This window comes from Drosophila rhopaloa, unplaced genomic scaffold, assembly GCF_018152115.1.
Source record: "Drosophila rhopaloa isolate 14029-0021.01 unplaced genomic scaffold, ASM1815211v1 contig_155, whole genome shotgun sequence".
NCBI lineage: Eukaryota > Metazoa > Arthropoda > Insecta > Diptera > Drosophilidae > Drosophila > Drosophila rhopaloa.
This window is the reverse complement of record NW_025335034.1, coordinates 4,441,196-4,459,804: the sequence shown is the minus strand read 5'-3', so window position 1 is coordinate 4,459,804 and position 18,609 is coordinate 4,441,196. Positions and strand designations below refer to the sequence as shown.

At 44.4% G+C, this 18,609-nt stretch overlaps 2 protein-coding genes across 5 annotated transcripts in view; one reads left to right on the top strand and one right to left on the bottom strand.

Annotated features, from left to right (window-relative positions):
• Window positions 1–13,825, top strand: part of LOC108044616 (octopamine receptor beta-3R) — a 52,860-nt gene extending 39,035 nt beyond the window's left edge. The window contains exons 2-9 of one of the 4 annotated variants that reach the window (XM_044456844.1): window positions 1,847–2,767; window positions 4,341–4,541; window positions 5,646–5,921; window positions 5,997–6,174; window positions 6,930–8,769; window positions 9,807–10,247; window positions 12,445–12,553; window positions 12,646–13,825. In XM_044456844.1, coding sequence (XP_044312779.1) covers window positions 2,202–2,767; window positions 4,341–4,541; window positions 5,646–5,921; window positions 5,997–6,174; window positions 6,930–8,769; window positions 9,807–10,247; window positions 12,445–12,553; window positions 12,646–12,856 — 3,822 coding nt within the window. In that variant the 5' untranslated portion in view covers window positions 1,847–2,201 and the 3' untranslated portion in view covers window positions 12,857–13,825. Of the gene's footprint in view, window positions 1–1,846; window positions 2,768–4,038; window positions 4,263–4,340; window positions 4,542–5,645; window positions 5,922–5,996; window positions 6,175–6,929; window positions 8,770–9,806; window positions 10,460–12,444; window positions 12,554–12,645 lie in introns of those variants that run through there. The other 3 variants (XM_044456842.1, XM_044456841.1, XM_044456843.1) reach the window with 3 other exon arrangements.
• Window positions 13,826–14,918: 1,093 nt separating this feature from the next.
• Window positions 14,919–17,245, bottom strand: LOC108044620 (major heat shock 70 kDa protein Ba). The gene has a single exon (XM_044456845.1). The coding sequence runs from the start codon at window positions 17,010–17,012 to the stop codon at window positions 15,081–15,083; it is 1,932 nt and encodes a 643-aa protein (XP_044312780.1). The 5' UTR covers window positions 17,013–17,245; the 3' UTR covers window positions 14,919–15,080.
• Window positions 17,246–18,609: the final 1,364 nt, after the last annotated feature.

Here is an 18,609-nt window from a genome sequence, read left to right as displayed (position 1 = left end):
ATAAATTGGCATTTCTCATCACTTTGGCTATTAGTAAACTACTACTCTTCGGAAAAACTAATTGGAATTGTGTTTATCCCCAGTAGATTACAATGTTCTACATTTAATTAATTCGGCACAAAAAACGTACATTAATTTAGAACAGAAATTATTTCGGCATACATGTTATGTAATCCATGTGGTAAATATTTCGTTTGGTTCCAATTTAAGCCCTCAGGGATTAAAAATAAATAATTTCGTATTGAATGAAACTGAGTTCTCGTTCATTTATAATTTTGATATCTCATTTTCATCCATCAATTTCAGCTAATGCCCAGTCTAACCCGATTGTCCAGTTATCAATTTGCCAAGAGGCCAGAGGGACTTTTCATAAGCAGCTGACTTCAGTGTTTGCCTTTCGAATTTGCCAGTGGATCAATTATTTGCTCTTGCTCGCTTTATCAGTTTGCTAATGCTCCGGAGGAGTTAAGCCCTCAAATGGCGCGGCAGCTAATGCCCCTCGACGCCCACCGTATGTCCTTGGGCCAGGCTCAGGCTGGCGAAGGGATTTAATTGAATTAGTCGTGTCCTGGGCGTGCGGCACTTTGAAGTTTGCACTTTGCGCCCCCGCCCACTCGACCTGGCCACGGACGCGGAGGAGTCCTGTGGGCAGGACTCGGCGCACTTGCCGTTGACCCACACGGAGTGGGCTCTGTTGACGTTTGCGCTTAGGCGGAACCCGAGTGCCGGAAGGGCAGCGGCTTTGTAAACTTTACGCGATGGCAATAATTAAGCCAAATAGAGTGTGAGCGGGCGTAAGGGCTTTACCACTCAAGCGACCAATAAATAATGGCTCGCGAAATTTATAAGCCAAAGACGATAGAGAGCACTGATGTGGTTTTTATCCTGCTCGAGCCCGAGCATTAAAGCATTTAGTTGCCAATCTTGAAAGAGGAAATGAATCGATGTTCTGTCTGTGCTTGGACTGGGTAAACAAGTCGAGTCGACAGCCCAAGGACAATGCAAGGAGCTGCGATGCAATCGACTCGGCAAGGTTATGTGTAAATATATAAATCCTTAAAAATATTGAAATCCAAACTACGAGGGATTGGGGAAGCAGCAACTACTCTCTACACAAGTGGGATAAAAACTTGTAGCCAGCAATTTATGTGACTGCCAAGGACGATTCTGCTTCAATTCAATGTGCGGGCTTAAGAGAAAGCTCGTTTTTAGCTCTAACTGATGATGTGCCAGCTTTTTTACGGCCGAATTGAGTAGCAAAAAGCTTGAAACAATATAAACGTACAGATTACCCCGGATTATGGACAATCTTTTGTTTTACTTATAACCAGCGGAAAGCATAGTTTGAGTTTCCATTCTGCGAGGCGTGAGTCACAATAAAAACTTTCCCACTAGCTGCGGAGATAATCTGGCTTTAATCTCGCTTTTAAAGCAACAACTTGTCTATATGGCATTCCCCACAAGTGTCAGCACTTGACAACCCCGCAGTCGTCGTCTGTCGCTGGGGATATAGAAATGCAGATGCATGCCAAGCGCTCGCACTGCGTATACGCAATATATTTCTGTTATTTTAATGTTGTGGAGAAAAGTTGAAGTGCCATCCAACGGACGGACATCTGACAGGGCTCCGGGGGAAGGGGAAAGCGTAGCTTTTGTGTTGCCCCGGCAAATCAATATGTCCTTCAATGGGAAACGGGCCATAGGGTATATGGCCCCTGAATTTTGTATGTGCGCATAAAAACTCCCCGGCGGCAACAGTTCGCATTCTCATTTCGCCAATTTCATGCAGTTTCACAGCCTCACACTGTCCGATTATTTCATAAATTATTTATTTATTCATTTGCAGTTCCCGTGTCGCCGACTGTTGCGCGCTTGAGTGTTGAATCGAAGCACGGTCTCGACTTTTTGCCATTGCCAACAACGACTGCGAGGAGATCCGGAAGGAAAAGCGACCTGCGGAGGATTGGGAAATGGAGTGGAGCCCGGTCGGAGCTTTGAGCAAACACTTGAAACACAGAGCAGCAGAGGCAACCAGGATGACGGCGAACTTCGGCGGCCTTGTTTGCATTGCAGATTGCAATTACTCGCGTTTTAAATTACGCACAGCAACCAGGGCAAAGATAAACCACGAGAACAGCGGAAAACCATTTGGGAAGGAACTTGAATGAGCTGCGTTTCAATCTCCGTGTGAAATCGAAGAGATGTCCGGGGTTAACGTCGCTGACATTTTGGCCACGACAATGACATTGCCCATGACAGCCACATCAGCAACATCCACGGCGGCAACATCCAGTAGGCTGAGCAAATCGATTGCAGAGTTCGTTGCAGGTGGTGCAGCAACAGCAACATCAGCGACAAACAGTAACAGCAGCCACTCGAAACTTGCAACATTATCGAGCCACATTTCCACAACAGCAACGGCTGCAGTGGCAGCAACATCAACAACGACGACGACGACCAGTTTGCCTATAACATCGCAATTTGTGAATGCCTCGTTGACTTCGCTATCATTAACAGCCACATCGTCTGGCTCGTTTTCGTCCTTTCCGTCCTCGGAGTCCCCGTTCGAGTTCCTCGCAACAGTTGGGCCAAACATTACGGCCAATGCCAGCGACATTGTCGTGGAGAGCCAGGAGGAGCTGGAGGAGAGCTGGCTGGATCTATCGCTGCTGCTGCTGAAAGGCTTTATCTTCTCGTCAATTATCCTGGCCGCAGTCCTGGGAAATGCGTTGGTCATCATTTCAGTGCAGCGCAATCGAAAGCTGCGGTAAGTCTTTATATCCAATTACTTTTGTTCCCGCCTCCGTATTTACCTGGGTTTAATTGACGGTCATATTGCCGCAAGGATCGCACGACAATAAAAACGGCAAACATAGAGGGTCGCAGGGCGAAACCTCTTTGCCAGCGTAATAACTGTAATTTAAATGAGCGACAAGTGGAATAATAAAGCACAAAACGAAGTTAAATGCGCGACACAGGCGAATCGCTGCCATGACAGCGACGCGATGACAGGACGCCCTAGAGTGCAGTGCAAATAAGTGTTGCATACCATTGAGCGCAGGGCTTGAATTCCGCCTCCCGTGTCCACGCCCCCTGCTCCACCCACGACACCCATTTTATGTTGCGCAACGTTTATGCCTTCTGCAGCGCGGTTAGATGTTGATTAAAGAGTTTATTATCCTACTAAAGCAGCTTAAAGTGCTCAGATTATCGTTTATTAGCTTATTATAGAACGTAACCGGTTCGCAGTATAGGATCTCGTTAAGATATTAAAAAAAACACATTACTTATAGAAAACAAAGGAAGACATGAGTGGAACTTCAAGAAAATAAACCCATTTTACGTTTATTTTTGCAGCATTCGGCTTTTTTACACTTTTAAGTGCTTTAACGTACTTAATTTTTTATCATTTTCCGCCAATTTACTTCCGAACAAACTTTCACTACATGCAATCATTTCTGAGAAATAATAAAATTGTTTAACTGTGGCTAATGAGGACTATCAGAAATATTACAAATAATCGTGCTCACGCTACTCAGAAAAAATTATCTCTAAATTGAATTAAGATCTTCATTATTTATGGATAAATTTCTTTTCGTTTCTTAAATATATTTTCTATTTACGCTTGAATTAAGAACAACCTCAGAATGCTTGTCATTTTCTAATTGAAATTTAAGCATAGCAGACTATATAAAACAAAAATGATATAAAATTATTTAAATATTATACTTTTATTTATGAGCTGCCCAAAAATGTATTTTTATAACATAGCAAGCAAAGCTAGACTTTCGAGGATTTGAAAAATTGTAAGGTTTTATTTTTTAAATATGTTATATATATTCTTTTCGAAATACAGATTTATTGGCCAGCGAATAATCGAACAATCAATAAGTTAAAAACAAATTAAGAACTTCTTATATTTATATTGCAAAACGATAGGTAAATACACATTAGGGCTGTAACCTTCGCATACACCTTCATTTGCGTTGGAGACAAGATTATAACTTCACATGGCAGTGGCTTCCAGCTGAAGGTGGCAGCTGCCTAGTGAGTCGGATGACTTATGACAGCCAAGGAAATTGCTGCATACCGGTGGCCTGGGGCCTCGGAGGACGGAAACGGAAATGGAAAGCAGTGCAATGTCTAGCCAGCGGAACGGAAGGGCAGCCAAAGCCAAAGTCAAAGTGCTAAGACCACCGGACTCAGCACGTATGATGCATGCCATATGCCATTCGTTTGGCGTGGTTGCTCTGTGATGAGTGGTTAGAAGTCCGGAATCCGGGAAAATCCCACTCACTAGCCAGCACTCACCAATTCCTGAACTTTTGTTTCGTTCACAGGGTGATAACCAATTACTTTGTTGTGTCGCTGGCGATGGCCGACATGTTGGTGGCCCTCTGTGCGATGACATTCAACGCCTCCGTGGAACTGTCCGGCGGAAGGTGGATGTTCGGACCGTTCATGTGCAACGTGTACAACAGCCTGGATGTTTACTTTTCCACGGCGAGCATACTGCATCTCTGCTGCATATCGGTGGACAGGTGAGTGCCCAATTATGTCACTATGTATATTTAACGGCTTAAGCTGAGCCACGGGGAGCGGTTTAAAGCGACCAGATCCATTAATCTCGCCCAGATGCCAGGCGCCCAAATCACTTTCAATACCAAGCCAAGCAAAGCATTGCCGAGGAGAAACAATTAATTACTGTGAAAGGCGCGCACATCAAAAGCAAACATTAGGCCCCGCCCGTATGATGAATGCGGCCCAAATGATTTGCAGCTGGCCGAAGAGGCGTCGGCGTAGGCGTTCTCCATATTCCATATTCCACCCAAAATCCACCTCACCCCCATCCTCGATCCCGCCAAGCCGTTAATTGCCGCCATCCCCACTTGGAAGGCTCCAACAGCTGCGATTCTCGGGCTGACCAGCAACAATGGCCGTGGAGGATGGACAGTGGCATGGGCCCTTTGTCTGTTTTAATTAATTTGTGTTTCGCTCACCTTTCGATGGGCCACAAAACATACCGAATACAAAGGAAGATACAACCAGACCCCAATCGAAATTAGAAAATTAATGATAGCCGCTGTGGGAAATATTGCCTAAATAATAAATCTGTCATATTCACATTCATTTATATAGTATTCATCTTAAATTCAAGTTATTCTCTTATACGTTTCAAGTATTATTAACTATAATTAAAATAATAAAGTAAGTCCAAACTTTTTTGGCTTAAAATTCATAAATGTGTTCTATGTTTTAAGGCTTTAAACCAAAATGAAGTACACAATTTTATTGGCTTACTGTTTTTAAACACTCATATTTTTTAACGAGTCAGTTTTTAGACACAATCTGTAATGTCTGCTTTGGCATGGAATCAAGTGATTAATAATTATAGTAAATAACTAAGAGTAGTTCTGTTAAAAAGCATTTAACCACATATTAAATGCAACGACTTTTTGATTGTTTTATAAATCGATTCCTCAGCATGGCAACCTGAGTACCGAAACACAATTATCCAGCCAGCCAAAGAGCGATAATCAATTATTGTGCTAAAAGGATGGCTGAAAGCCACCTGGCCCCTTTCATCGAGGGGTCCCGTCTGCAATCCATTTCCATTAATAAAGATGACCCCCTCTGTTTAACAGATACTACGCCATAGTGCGTCCGCTGGAGTACCCATTGAATATGACACACAAAACGGTTTGCTTCATGCTCGCCAACGTGTGGATCCTGCCCGCCCTCATATCCTTCACGCCCATCTTCCTGGGCTGGTACACAACGGACGAGCATCTGCGGGAGGTGTCGCTGCATCCGGACCAGTGCTCATTTGTGGTCAACAAGGCCTACGCCCTCATCTCCAGCTCCGTGAGCTTCTGGATACCCGGCATCGTGATGCTGGTGATGTACTGGCGCATCTTTAAGTGAGTTGGCTGGGTTGGTTCCCTGGGAAGTTGATGGGTGGCTAAATTGCTTCTATGTCCTTTGCGGTTTTCCAGGGAGGCGATACGCCAGCGCAAGGCCCTCAGCCGCACCAGCTCCAACATCCTGCTGAACAGCGTCCACATGGGCCACACCCAGCAGCCCACCAACCTGAGCTATCTGCATCCCAGCGACTGCGATCTGAATGTGGCATCTGCTCGTGAGGAGACGCACAGTGCTCTGAGCAACTTGGAGGTGAGTTTAGAAGTGCAAAGGTGGTGTTTATCTTTGGAAATCAGTGTTGCCAGTTTACGACAGCTAATATGTGCTGTGTTTCTATACTAAATTGACATTAAAAAGGTTACAGAAACAACAATAAACAAAATGCTATTTCAGATTGAATTATTAAAATGGGACAATTACACTCGTAATTTAAATGACCTATGATTAGAACTGCTTAGATTTAATTTATGTGGATATTATAATAACATTTTTGAAAGTCCTCATTTTGTTATAGGATTGCATTCAACAGGTCTTAGCAATTTTCAATAAACATTCAAAATTTATAAAGTTTGCTAAAAGCAAAGGAGTAATTTAAACTGACTTAAAATACCAGAAGTAGCATTTATTTTAAAATTGAATTAATTAGAAAATACTTTTTTGCGTCCTTGCTTGCGTTCTAAACCTTGGCATTCAATTAATAATTTTGAAAATTTTGTTGATAAGTGTAAGAAACAAATTATTGCCTATTCCTTTTGAAATTAGGTAACATATAGGTATTTTAGTTAGGGCCAAGCGATACTATAAGCTTTAAGCGACAGCAACATGCAACCCAAGATGGCAGCACTGGCATCCAGCATCAAAGCATTTTTTCCATCCGCAATAGACGAATGAAAAGCTATTAGATTAGATTAGGCGCTAGAGGGGAGCACTCTGCTCGGCAGCTTTCCTTTGTGGTCCTGCGTAATTGATGCGCCAACTGTCGTGTGTGTTGTGTCCCTTGCCCACAGGACATGCTGCAGCCTGCCACCGACGAGGACGACGACAGGGACGAGTGCGATGAACTGCGAGTGCCGTCGCCTCCGCCGCGCCGCCTCAGCCGCAGCAGCATCGACCTGCGCGACCTGGAGCAGGAGCGGTACGAGAAGGTCACCCACACGGACAGCGCCCCCTCGATGATGGCCCTGCAGCAGCAGCAGCCGTCGCACAACCAGCTGCAGCCACCGGCGCCAGTGTTCAACCCGCAGATATGGACGGAGGGCAAGATGCTGCCGTCGAAGGAGCTGGAGAAGGAGCAGCCGCATCCCACCGCTCCGCAGCAGCAGCTCAGCCTGACCAGCGGCAGTGGGAACAGCGAACCGGAGCCGGAGTCCACGGCCTACCGGGTCTTCGGTCTCAACAGCGACGAGAGCGAGGGCAACGACCTGTACGACACCCACCTGCCGCTGGCCGAGGACAACAAGGAGCTGAAGCGCCTGATCGAGGACAACTACCTGTACTTCAAGCGGCAGACGGGCGGCACCATCATCAGCGGTCCGGGGGGCGGCAAGTACGCCGCCCTCAGCGAAACGGACTTCATCCGCCTGAAGGCGGGAGCAGCGGCCTGCGGGCGGAAGGCCATCGCCGCCAGCGATTCCGAGTTCCTGCGCACCATCAGCGAGTCGAGGGCCGCGCCGGAGCAGCCGCTGCCTGGGAAGGAGAAGGGCTTCAACATCCTCTCGCTGCTGGCCAAGACCAAGCGCTCGAGCACCGAGTGCTTCGCGCTGGAGAAGAAGCGCCACCAGGCCAACTCCGAGGGGTCCAGCTTCTTCCGGCGCGCCCGAAACCGGAAGTTGTCGCACAGCTACAACGGATGCGGCGGCGGCAAGGAACGCAAACTTGAGCGACGCCAGCGGCAGCACAGCGATACGGACTCCACGCCCAACAAGCCGGACATCCTGCTGGACATCAATGTACTCAGCGAGCAGACCGGCGCCAGCGTGATCCAGCACTTCAGCGATGGAGTGCAGCTGATTGACTTCAGCGAGATCAAGACTCCGGAGAGGATTCGCAGCGACGACGAGCTGGCCCAGCTGGCCGACTGCTTCGGGGAATCCCCACAGCAGCCGGCCACGCCGCCGCCGTCGTTGTCGCCGCCGGAACTGCCGGAACCGAGTGGCCTGCTGATCGCCAGCAGCTCCGAGCTGGCCGAGATCTTTCGATCGCTGAGCTTTCCGCTGGGCCGCCCGGCCGGAGCTCCCCAGCGCCTGAGCACGCTGAGCGACCAGGTGTGCGCCAACTATCTGATGTCCCCACCGAACACACCGGCTCCACCGGCCATCTCCGTGCCCAACGGAGCTGTCATGGACTCCTCCTCCTCCAACGCGCAGTCGGCGTCCATCAATGTGTACTTCCTGTCGCCGCCGCCGCATGCCGCCGGACCTGGCTACACGCCCAGTGACGCCTCGACCGTGTCCCTGGATGTGGTGACCACCCTGCCAATGCCCGTGCCCGTGCCCAATCCGCAACTGCCCTCGCAGCCCAACATATCGCCCAAGCCGGAGATCATACTCGATTCCACGCTGTCGCCCGTCGAAGGATGTGGCGATGAGCACCGCGATGTCACGTCGCCGCTGTTCAAGCGCAAAGATAGCGCCGGCGATGCGGACGTGAGCGTTTCCGGGGGGCTGGGAGTTGGTGGTGGCCGCCAAGGACGCTGCAGCATCCTGGCCGGCTACGATGGCATCCAGACCGTGCGCAAGCGACAGGCGTCCGTGGTGACCTACGACGTGAATGTCATAAACTTCTCGCAGGATAACAGCGACAGTCGCAGCTACATCCCCATGGGCCGCGTTTCCACCAGTTCAGCAAGTGAGTAGTCCGGTTATTGTGTAGACTGTTGCAGTTCGTGCCTGGATTAAGTGTCTCTTTTAAGACAATTTGTTTCTGCCTTCTTGAAACTCGCTCTGTTTTTGTCAATTTACTGTCAAAAGTAGAAATCTTTGAAGCGTTTAACTTTAACCATTTCTCAATTTGTTTGTGTTTTATAGTAAGCCTAACAATATTACTGAATAATACTTAAAATACTTTCACTTTTTGTCACAACTTGACTAATGGACATAAGATTTTAAGTATATTTACATAATAACTTAGAAATGTTTAAATTTTAAATTATGGTGAAAATTATGTTTTATTCATAAAGCGTTTCTTAAATAAAGTCAATTTCCTTAAAATTTAATTATACCTACATGAGTTGTAAAATAATTGCAGAGTTGTACAAAGTCAATACACGAGTATTGTGCAGAAAAACGATTGGGGGTATATTGGAATTCAATTTTAAGGATTGGTATAAAAAACACCCAAAAAATAGAGCGAATTTCTAAAATACAGACTAGCTATGGAGCTTTAATTGGAGAACTTAATATACAATGCTTCAAAAAGTATGTCTATCTTAGTTGACTAGCTTTATATAGAATAGTGCCAGCTTTTAGTTAGTTGCACCTGCAAACGAAGACAGAAAGGGACCACCTACTTCTAGAGATAGGATCCCAACAACAGTGTTCTGAATCCCCTCCTTTCCGATCCCGATCCTTTGCGTTTGCCGGTGCATGGCACGCACGTGCATGTGATCTGAAGGGCATCCGAGGAGTGTGCCCGAAACTGGTGTCCTGTCCTGTGAATTTCCTATTGTACATTGTCTCTATCTGTCTCTCTTTCTCTCTCTATCTATATCTCTCTTCCACGCCATTTCGTTGTGTGTTGTATGTGTATATATGTAAAATCAAATTCACCAAATTATGTCCAACCAAAAACAAACTTCTACTCCAAAAACCAACTCCAACTAAACCCAAAAATGCGGTGGCCAAATTAAAAACAATACAAAAATAAAACCAACCAACTGCAAGCAGAGCACGAATTTTCCAATAAATCCTCGCTGATCCGACGCGGCGGCATCTGCATCTTTGTGGATGAGGAGGAGGCGGAGACCACTGAGCAGCGGCCCCGCGGCATCACCTTCGCCGCGGTGCCCAGTCCGCTGCCCAAGTGTCCGCTCTGCGGCGCCGACATCAGCAGCACCACCGCGAACGCAAACGCAAACGCCAACGCCGGCACCACAATCGACACCACTGAAACCACCAATGCAAGTGCAAGTGCAACTGCAAGTGCTAGTAGTAAACGTAGTAGTCACGAACCAACCCCCGATCTTGGCCAGGGGCCCAGGTCCAGGTCCGGGGCCAGTTCCACCCGCTTCTGGCACAAGCGAACGGCGGCGGTCACAGCATGTTGGCGGCAGAGCAAGAACCGGAAGCGCCGCTTCAAGACCGGATGCAGTCACTGTGGTGCAACCGGTGAGTCTTGTCGTATCCCCTCCTCTCCTCCCCGCTCTTTCTTCCTCTCTCGCTCTCTCTCTCTCTCTGTCTTATTGCCTGTCTCAGCTTCAGCACCCGTCTCATTCCCTCACGCTTTTACCAACTATTAATGTCAATCACTCGACTTCCCACAGTCCAGTTTTCATGCGAACACTTTTCATAAATCACAGTACTGACATCAGAAACTTTAGTCCTTTTTATACATGGAAACTCCATCCCAGGATCACCTTATTTGAATTCGAATGCATTCTCGTTGTCCACCACAGGATCACTCTAGCTAAGCTCTTTATTCGTTTAATTATAGAACTCACATCGATACCCCATCAATCATTCTACCAGGATTAATTTATTGAATTATATTTTGAGTTTGATTATAATGTCTTAATCAGTTAAATCTATTTAAAATCGAAATTTGTTAATAAATATTTAAGGGGGTGGTAAAAAAAACTTTTTTATCAAATTCGGTTGAAATTTGAATAAACGTACGTTTATTTCAACTAAATTTGGTTGTATGAGCTTTTCTGTTTTCTGTTTTTTTTCTGTTTTAAAAAACCAAGGCTCATAATGACATCTTCAAAGCTCAGTTCAAGTGCAAAAATTTAACTAAAACTTTTTTATACAGATTCAATTAGTATTTATTCCAAAGATAATCTCGTTATTTTTCGGTGTAATATTTTTATATCAATTCAGAATTGAAACCGAGAAGCTAAATCCGTTTTTTTAAACGCTCACCACAAGATCCAGCCTGACTGGCAAATCCCCACAGAAATGCTGGTTTTTGTCACCTTCTTATCTGGATACCCTGCTAACCAGCTTAGGCGCCCAAATCCGAAGGGTCATACGCACCACCCAACAACCAGCACCCACCTGGCTCATGCTTTCTCCTCCCCTCGCTGCCCTCATGCTGTACATAATTGCTTCCGTTTGCACGTGCGTTTGCTTTGCTTTATTGCGTCCCCACACTGCCTTTCGTTTTGCATTATGATTTTACCTGGTCCAGGCCACCTCCATCTGGCGTTCATCATGGGATGGTGACCAAGCGGTTGGGCGAATAGGAGGATGGTCCGCCGCTTCCTGTTGCTCACTGTTGTCTGTCCGATTTGTTTTTCCTCCTGGCCACCGCCCCGCTCTTCCATCTGCCAGTGATGTTTATGTTTGGGCGGGTGGATTGGATGGATGCGGGTGATTGTATGTCTTTGTGATAACAAGTGTCCTGTGTAAATATTTTCAATTGTTTGCCTCGTTTTTATTACATTTCCCGCACACACACACACGCAAGAGCACCATGATACAACACATGTTGGCCTTTCCAGCAGTTTAATGACAGTTACTTGCAAGGTGGGCGAAGGTGGAGGGGCGGGTGGAAAAATGCCATCGATACTCAACAACATACAACAGCAAAAGTATTACTAATGTCAAAGTTAAACATGCCAGGACACGACCCGTCACACAAGGCGTATACGCAACATGCCGGCATCCTCTTTCTCTCACAATAAAACTAACAAAACCGTTTTTTTTCTTAACTTGCACTTAGAAAAAATGCTTTAAAAAAAGACTATTTTCCATCATTTTAACGTTTATTTTGATATTGTGTACTATGTCAAATATTGTATTTTAGTTTAGCTAAGCTTAGAGTAAATTAATATTTGAGCAATATTTTCTGGGTTATCTTTGTGAATTTTATGGCCATCCTCGATAATTTTGCACAATGTCAGTCTAAGCATAGAGCCACTCAATTTTAATTAGCTTACGTTCAAGTTAAAAAAGTATTAATAAAATTTTCATAAAATTAATTAATTAATTATAATATGGAAATATAAAAAAATCACTCATTTTACTACTCAGAAATTAGATAAGATTCTAACTTTAATAAAATATGTTAAAGCATATCAAATAAAAAATTTAGGAACCATCAACAAAATCAAACTTTTAAATTGCTCAAAGAGGAAAATGATTTTTTCTGACTGTACCCACACACACATAGAACTGAACCAGAAAACTGTCAATTGCAATGGCTTAACCAGAACTTGACTCTGGTCAAAGTCCCAAAGACTGGGTCGCACCGAGGCGAATCGAGTCGAAACGATTTAAAACGAATCGAATCGAATCGAATTGAACTTAATCAGCCAATTGCCTTCTTTCATTTCGGTCCTAAACTCTTTATCTGCCCTCACAGGCGGTTCCGTGCGCCCGGCCAAAGGATGGAAGGCCGAACACAAGGCCGCCCGCACTCTGGGCATCATCATGGGCGTCTTTCTGCTCTGCTGGCTGCCCTTCTTTCTGTGGTGAGTAAACTGTAGGCCGTAATCCGTAATCGGTAGGCCGACGTATTCTGGCGGCTCATCCTCATGTGATTCTCACTCTTCTGCCCACCCAGGTATGTCATCACATCGCTCTGCGGACCAGCGTGCCCATGTCCCGATGTGCTCGTCGTCGTGCTTTTCTGGATCGGTTACTTCAACTCCACGCTGAATCCGCTTATATACGCCTACTTTAATCGCGATTTCCGCGAGGCATTCCGCAATACGCTGGAGTGTGTGCTACCCTGTTTGGAGAAACGAAATCCGTACAACGCCTACTACGTCTAGACCGGATAGCGTCTGCACCCCCTTCGATACGGAACAATGCCCCTATAAGTGATATTTAATACTTGAGTGAATTGTTATACCAAAGGAGGAAAAACAAAGGAAGGAAAAACACGAGGAATGGCGAAAACAGAAGCATTCGTGCAAGGATCTGTGTAGTTTGCAAAATCCTTGGAGCTAAGCAATACTCAATGTGTGTTTATGTATACGTGTACATTTTCATTTAAGCAACGATAGGGAATTTAAATTAAAGTTGTGTTCTAAGCCCGCCAAGCAGCGGTTGCAGGGACAATGCTGCCCCGGAACTATACTATCCATATATAAGTGTTGTTGTCCAACTAAACAGGAGATATACGTAAAAAATATACATATGGAAGAGTTAAAACCAATTAGAAAACGCGCGACTATGCATAGAAAAATTCCAATTTCAAATGAAATGTTGTCAAATGAATCGTAAGAAACATGTAAGGTCACTTCGGCTTGTCGGAGATAAGACACTTTTTCCATAGATCGTTTGAGTACTACGCAGTCTAAAATTGGCTAATACATTTTATTGAGAAGGTTACAACACCATCTTAGCTTTTGAATTGCCGACTTTCTTTATATATTTATATTAATATCAGTTAAAAAAGCAATAGTTTTTATTGGTGTACAAATTAGATAAAGATATGTGGAAAAGCTCATGCTGACCAAGTTTATTTGGTAATTTACAATGTAACAATAATTATTTTCAATAGCAAACTGCATTATGTTTAACTCGTTCTTAAAAAACGTTGGCGCTGAAATTCCGAGAGCTTTTCTAAAAACTCAGTATCATGGAAAGAGTGCAATGCCATAATCTTACCTATAACATTAAGTATCATATGTAACCTAGAACATTAGCAAACCAAATCTACATAATCCAGTTAAAAGAAATTAAAAATTATAAATTACGCAATCGAAATTATGTATAGAAAAATATAGAATGAAAGGGAATTGTGTTATGGGACGTTATGAATTTCAAGCAGAAAGACAATCTACAAATGAGTAAAAAAGAATTAACTTGGAGCAACCAAAATTGGCAAGCTGTAGGAAATTTCTATATTCGCTGCAAAATCGATTCACTTATTTCAATTTAGTTAGTTGGATTCCCCTCTCTCCTGAGTTGCGACGACTTTTGTGATAGTAAAAGAAATTGATTGTATTTCTAGTCGAATTGCTTTGCGTTGAATAAGTAATGCATCCCGTCTATGTAACTGTACGACATATGTGTCTAAGTATGTAAGGCCATGAATCGCTATGTATTTCAATGTACTTGCTGAACTAAACTATTGCAAATTAAAGTGTGAAATTAACGTGTTTTAAAAGCAGTTAAAATTATTTGCTATAGACATACCTCGCTTATTGTATGTGTTGATGTCGGGACTGGAAGCTATTGGTAAAGGGGTTTAATATTTTATTTTCTTTACCATTCTCAAATAGCTTCAAACAATTAAATATGAAGAAACTGACATCAACTAAATATTTAAAAAACATAAAGTGAAACCACTAGAGCTTAGGTACCCCTTTCCGGTTTTTATACCCTTGCAGAGGGTATTATAATTTCAGTCAAAAGTTTGCAACGCAGTGAAGGAGACATTTGCGACCCTAAAAAGTATATATATTCTTGATCAGCTTAACCAGAAGAGTTGATCTGGACAACAATATAGAAATCGAAATGTAGTCGTTTTGTAATAACTGCCAGGGTATATAAACTTTGGCTTGCCGAAGTTTGCTTCCTTTCTTGTTAAATTTCTTTCTAAAATGCATTCCAAGTTTGTTTGTTTCGTTTTCTTGATTCCTAAATGCAAATATAATTTATAATTTATAAGAGTTTAAAAAAATTTCCGTCGGTTTAACCACTTATCTATAAATGCTGTAAAATCACTTTTCTACCAGTAACCTCGCATAAAATATCTTGAAATCTTTTGGAAAGAAATTTTTAAGTGCAACACATTTGCAACACATTTATTAAAGTTTAGAGGTGGTCAACAAAGTTCCGAAAGTTCGGAAAATTTATAAACAAATAATACACAAGATTAATAAGTATATTTTTTAAATAATAATTTATTTTATTGTTGCTGCTTAAGGCTAATTGTTTGCTAACTTAATACTGAAGTATTTTATTTAAAACTAAGATTTAAATCGAGTATGGCAGTCATAATTCTTGTATATAACTCTAAATCACGTATACTAAGGTGAAATGGCTTTAGTCGACCTCCTCGACCGTGGGTCCTGAGTAGCCGCCAAATCCTCCGGCCTGCTGGCCGCAGTTGGCTCCTGGACCACCAGCTGCTCCCGCTCCCGCTGCCTGCTGATGCATCTTGGTCATGATGGGTGAGCAGTGGCGGGTTAACTCCTCCAGCTTGTGATCGAATTCCTCCTTCTCAGCGGTGGTGTTGCTGTCCAGCCACCGGATAATTTCGTTGCACTTTTCCAGGACAGAGCTCTTGTCGGCCTCGTCTAGTTTGCCAGCGGCTGCCTGCTCCACCGCCTGCTTTACGTTGAAGACGTAGCTCTCCAGGGCATTTCGAGAGGTTATGCGTTGGCGCTGCTTTTCGTCCTCGTCGGCGTACTTCTCAGCCTCGTTCACCATTCGGTCGATCTCGGCCTGTGATAGGCGTCCTTTGTCATTCTTGATGGTGATATTCTTGGCCTTGCCCGTGCTCATCTCCTTGGCGGTGACGTTCAGAATTCCATTGGCGTCCATGTCGAAGGTGACCTCTATCTGGGGCACACCCCTTGGCGCTGGTGGAATGCCGGACAGATCGAAGGTGCCCAGTGCATTGTTGTCCTTCGTCATCGCCCGTTCGCCCTCATACACCTGTATGGAGACTCCGGGCTGGTTGTCGGAGTACGTGGAGAACGTCTTGGTCTGCTTGCACGGGATACGGCAGTTTCGTTCGATCAGCTTGGTCATCACACCGCCTGCGGTCTCGATTCCGAGCGAAAGGGGAGCCACGTCCACCAGCAGCACGTCTTGGATCTTGCCGCTCTGGTCTCCGCTGAGAATCGCAGCCTGGACCGCCGCTCCGTAGGCCACCGCCTCGTCCGGGTTGATGGAGAGGTTGAGGCTCTTGCCGTGGAAGAACTGCTGCAGCAGGCTCTGCACCTTGGGAATGCGTGTGGATCCGCCGACGAGCACGATGTCGTGGATCTGGCCCTTGTCCATCCTGGCGTCGGTGAGGGCCTTCTCCACGGGTTGCAGGGTGTTGCGGAAGAGGTCCGCGCACAGCTCCTCGAACCTGGCGCGGCTCACTTTGGTATAGAAGTCGTGGCCCTCGAAGAGGGCGTCAATCTCGATGGTTGCTTCCGTGCTGGAGGAGAGCGTGCGCTTGGCTCGCTCGGCCGCTGTCCTTAGGCGTCGTAGGGCGCGCGGGTTGGAACGCAGGTCCTTTTTGAATTTGCGCTTGAACTCCTCAGCCAGGTGGGTGACCAGCCGGTTGTCGAAGTCTTCACCGCCCAGATGGGTGTCTCCGGCAGTAGAACGGACCTCGAATAGCGATCCCTCGTCGATGGTTAGTATGGAGACATCAAAGGTACCGCCTCCCAGGTCGAAGATGAGTACGTTCCGCTCCCCCTTAAGGTTTTTGTCCAAGCCGTAGGCCAATGCCGCCGCCGTGGGCTCGTTGATGATACGGAGCACGTTCAGGCCGGCAATGTGGCCGGCGTCTTTAGTGGCCTGGCGCTGGGAGTCGTTGAAGTAGGCAGGGACTGTGATCACGGCGTCCGTGATGCTCTCGCCAAGATATACCTCCGCTGTCTCTTTCATCTTGGTCAGCACCATCGAGCTGATTTCCTCGGGGGCGAACCGCTTGGCCTCGCCCCTGAATTCAACCCCGATCTTGGGCTTTCCGCCATCGCTCACCACCTTGAATGGCCAGTGCTTCATGTCCTCGACGATCTTAGGGTCATCGTACTTGCGACCGATGAGACGTTTGGCGTCGAACACCGTGTTCCTGGGATTCATGGCCACCTGATTTTTTGCGGGATCGCCGATGAGGCGCTCCGAGTCTGTGAAGGCCACGTAGGACGGGGTGGTGCGGTTGCCTTGGTCGTTGGCGATGATTTCCACCTTGCCATGTTGGTAGACACCCACGCAGGAGTACGTGGTGCCCAAATCGATTCCAATAGCTGGCATTGTGTGTGTTTGATCCTTACTTGGTAATGGGTAAATGGTAACTTGGAGTTTTCAGCTTGTTCCTGTTTTCAGTAATAACAGCTTCGGTAGATACTTGTACTTAATTCACTTTCAATTTGCAATTGGTTGCAGTTAAGTTTAGCTTTATCAGCTGCGTTTGTTTTGGTTTGCTCAGCTTCTGCTTAGCGATGTTTTCACTTTGCTTGTTTGAATTGAATTGGCGTTAAGAGCGGCGACCGGCCCTATTTATACGCCATCGCTCTCTTCGCGAACATTCGATACGTGCTCTCTCGAAGCGTCGAGAACTGAGCGATATGGCATGCTGCTACAAACAGTGTGAGTAGAGCACTGCCGTGCTCCCTGACAGTAATTTAAGAGAGGGTGAGCGGCAATTGTTGTTGCACTCGAAATTTCTCGACTTTTCTTCAAATAAATGACCTACCGCAACTACTGCTTTGCTTTTGGAGTTCTGGAAAATTCACTTTGCTTTGTTTATTTGTTTATATTAATGACTGGGTAAATAACTTGGTTTAAAAATAGCAAGGCTATATTTGGCGTTCGGGACACTTGAATTAAAAAAAAATAAATCTTGGCTGTCCTTATTTATGCATATTTATTATTGAATAATTTGTTTTCAACGTATGAGGGAGCAGTTTAAAAACATATTTTGCCTCTTTTACTTAAATTATTACCAATGTATTTCAACTTATCTAAACATTCAGTCAAAATATTAATATTTGAAGGGGCTTGATACAAAATTGAGCAAGTATTTGTATTTATTATTGAATACTTTGTTTCGAACTTACCTGTTTTATTAGTTACACTCAGATCATGTTTTCACTCAAATACTAGCTCAATTTTGTATCAATCCCCTAATAATATTAATATTTTAACTGAAACTTCAAAAAGGTTAAAGACATTGGTAGATAAGGAAAGAAATGTTTTTAAATTACTCCCTTACACAGATTTTAACGCCCAATTGATGGTACTTATTTATGCATGTTTCTCACTGAATAATTTGTTTCCTTACCTGTTTCATTAGCTACAATTAAGATCATGTTTTAACATATACTAACTCAATTTTGGGTTAAGCCCCTTAAAATATTGATATTCTAACTGAATTTTTAGATAAGTTTAGAAACAATGGTAAAAAATAAATGTTAAAATACTTCCTTATACAAATTTGTAATCCCACATTAATGGTAGGATTAATATTAATATTTTAAAGGGTTTGTTAAATTCAAAATTGAGCTAGTATTTGAGTCAAAACATAATCATACATATCATTCATAAATAAATATGCATAAATATTATCATCAATGTGGGCTTAAAAATCGGTATAAGGGAGTATTTACAAAAAATGTTTTCCCACTTTTACTTAAATTATTACCAATGCATTTAAACTTGTCTGAACTCTAAATTCAAATATTTATATTCGAAGGGATTTGATACAAAATTGAGCTAGTATTTATTTGAGTAAAGACATAATCATAAACAAATTATGCAATAATAAATACATACATATGTATGTGCATACATATGTTAAAAAAAGAAACGAACAAATTAATTCATTCACGTGCCAAAAATAGCGCCGTGC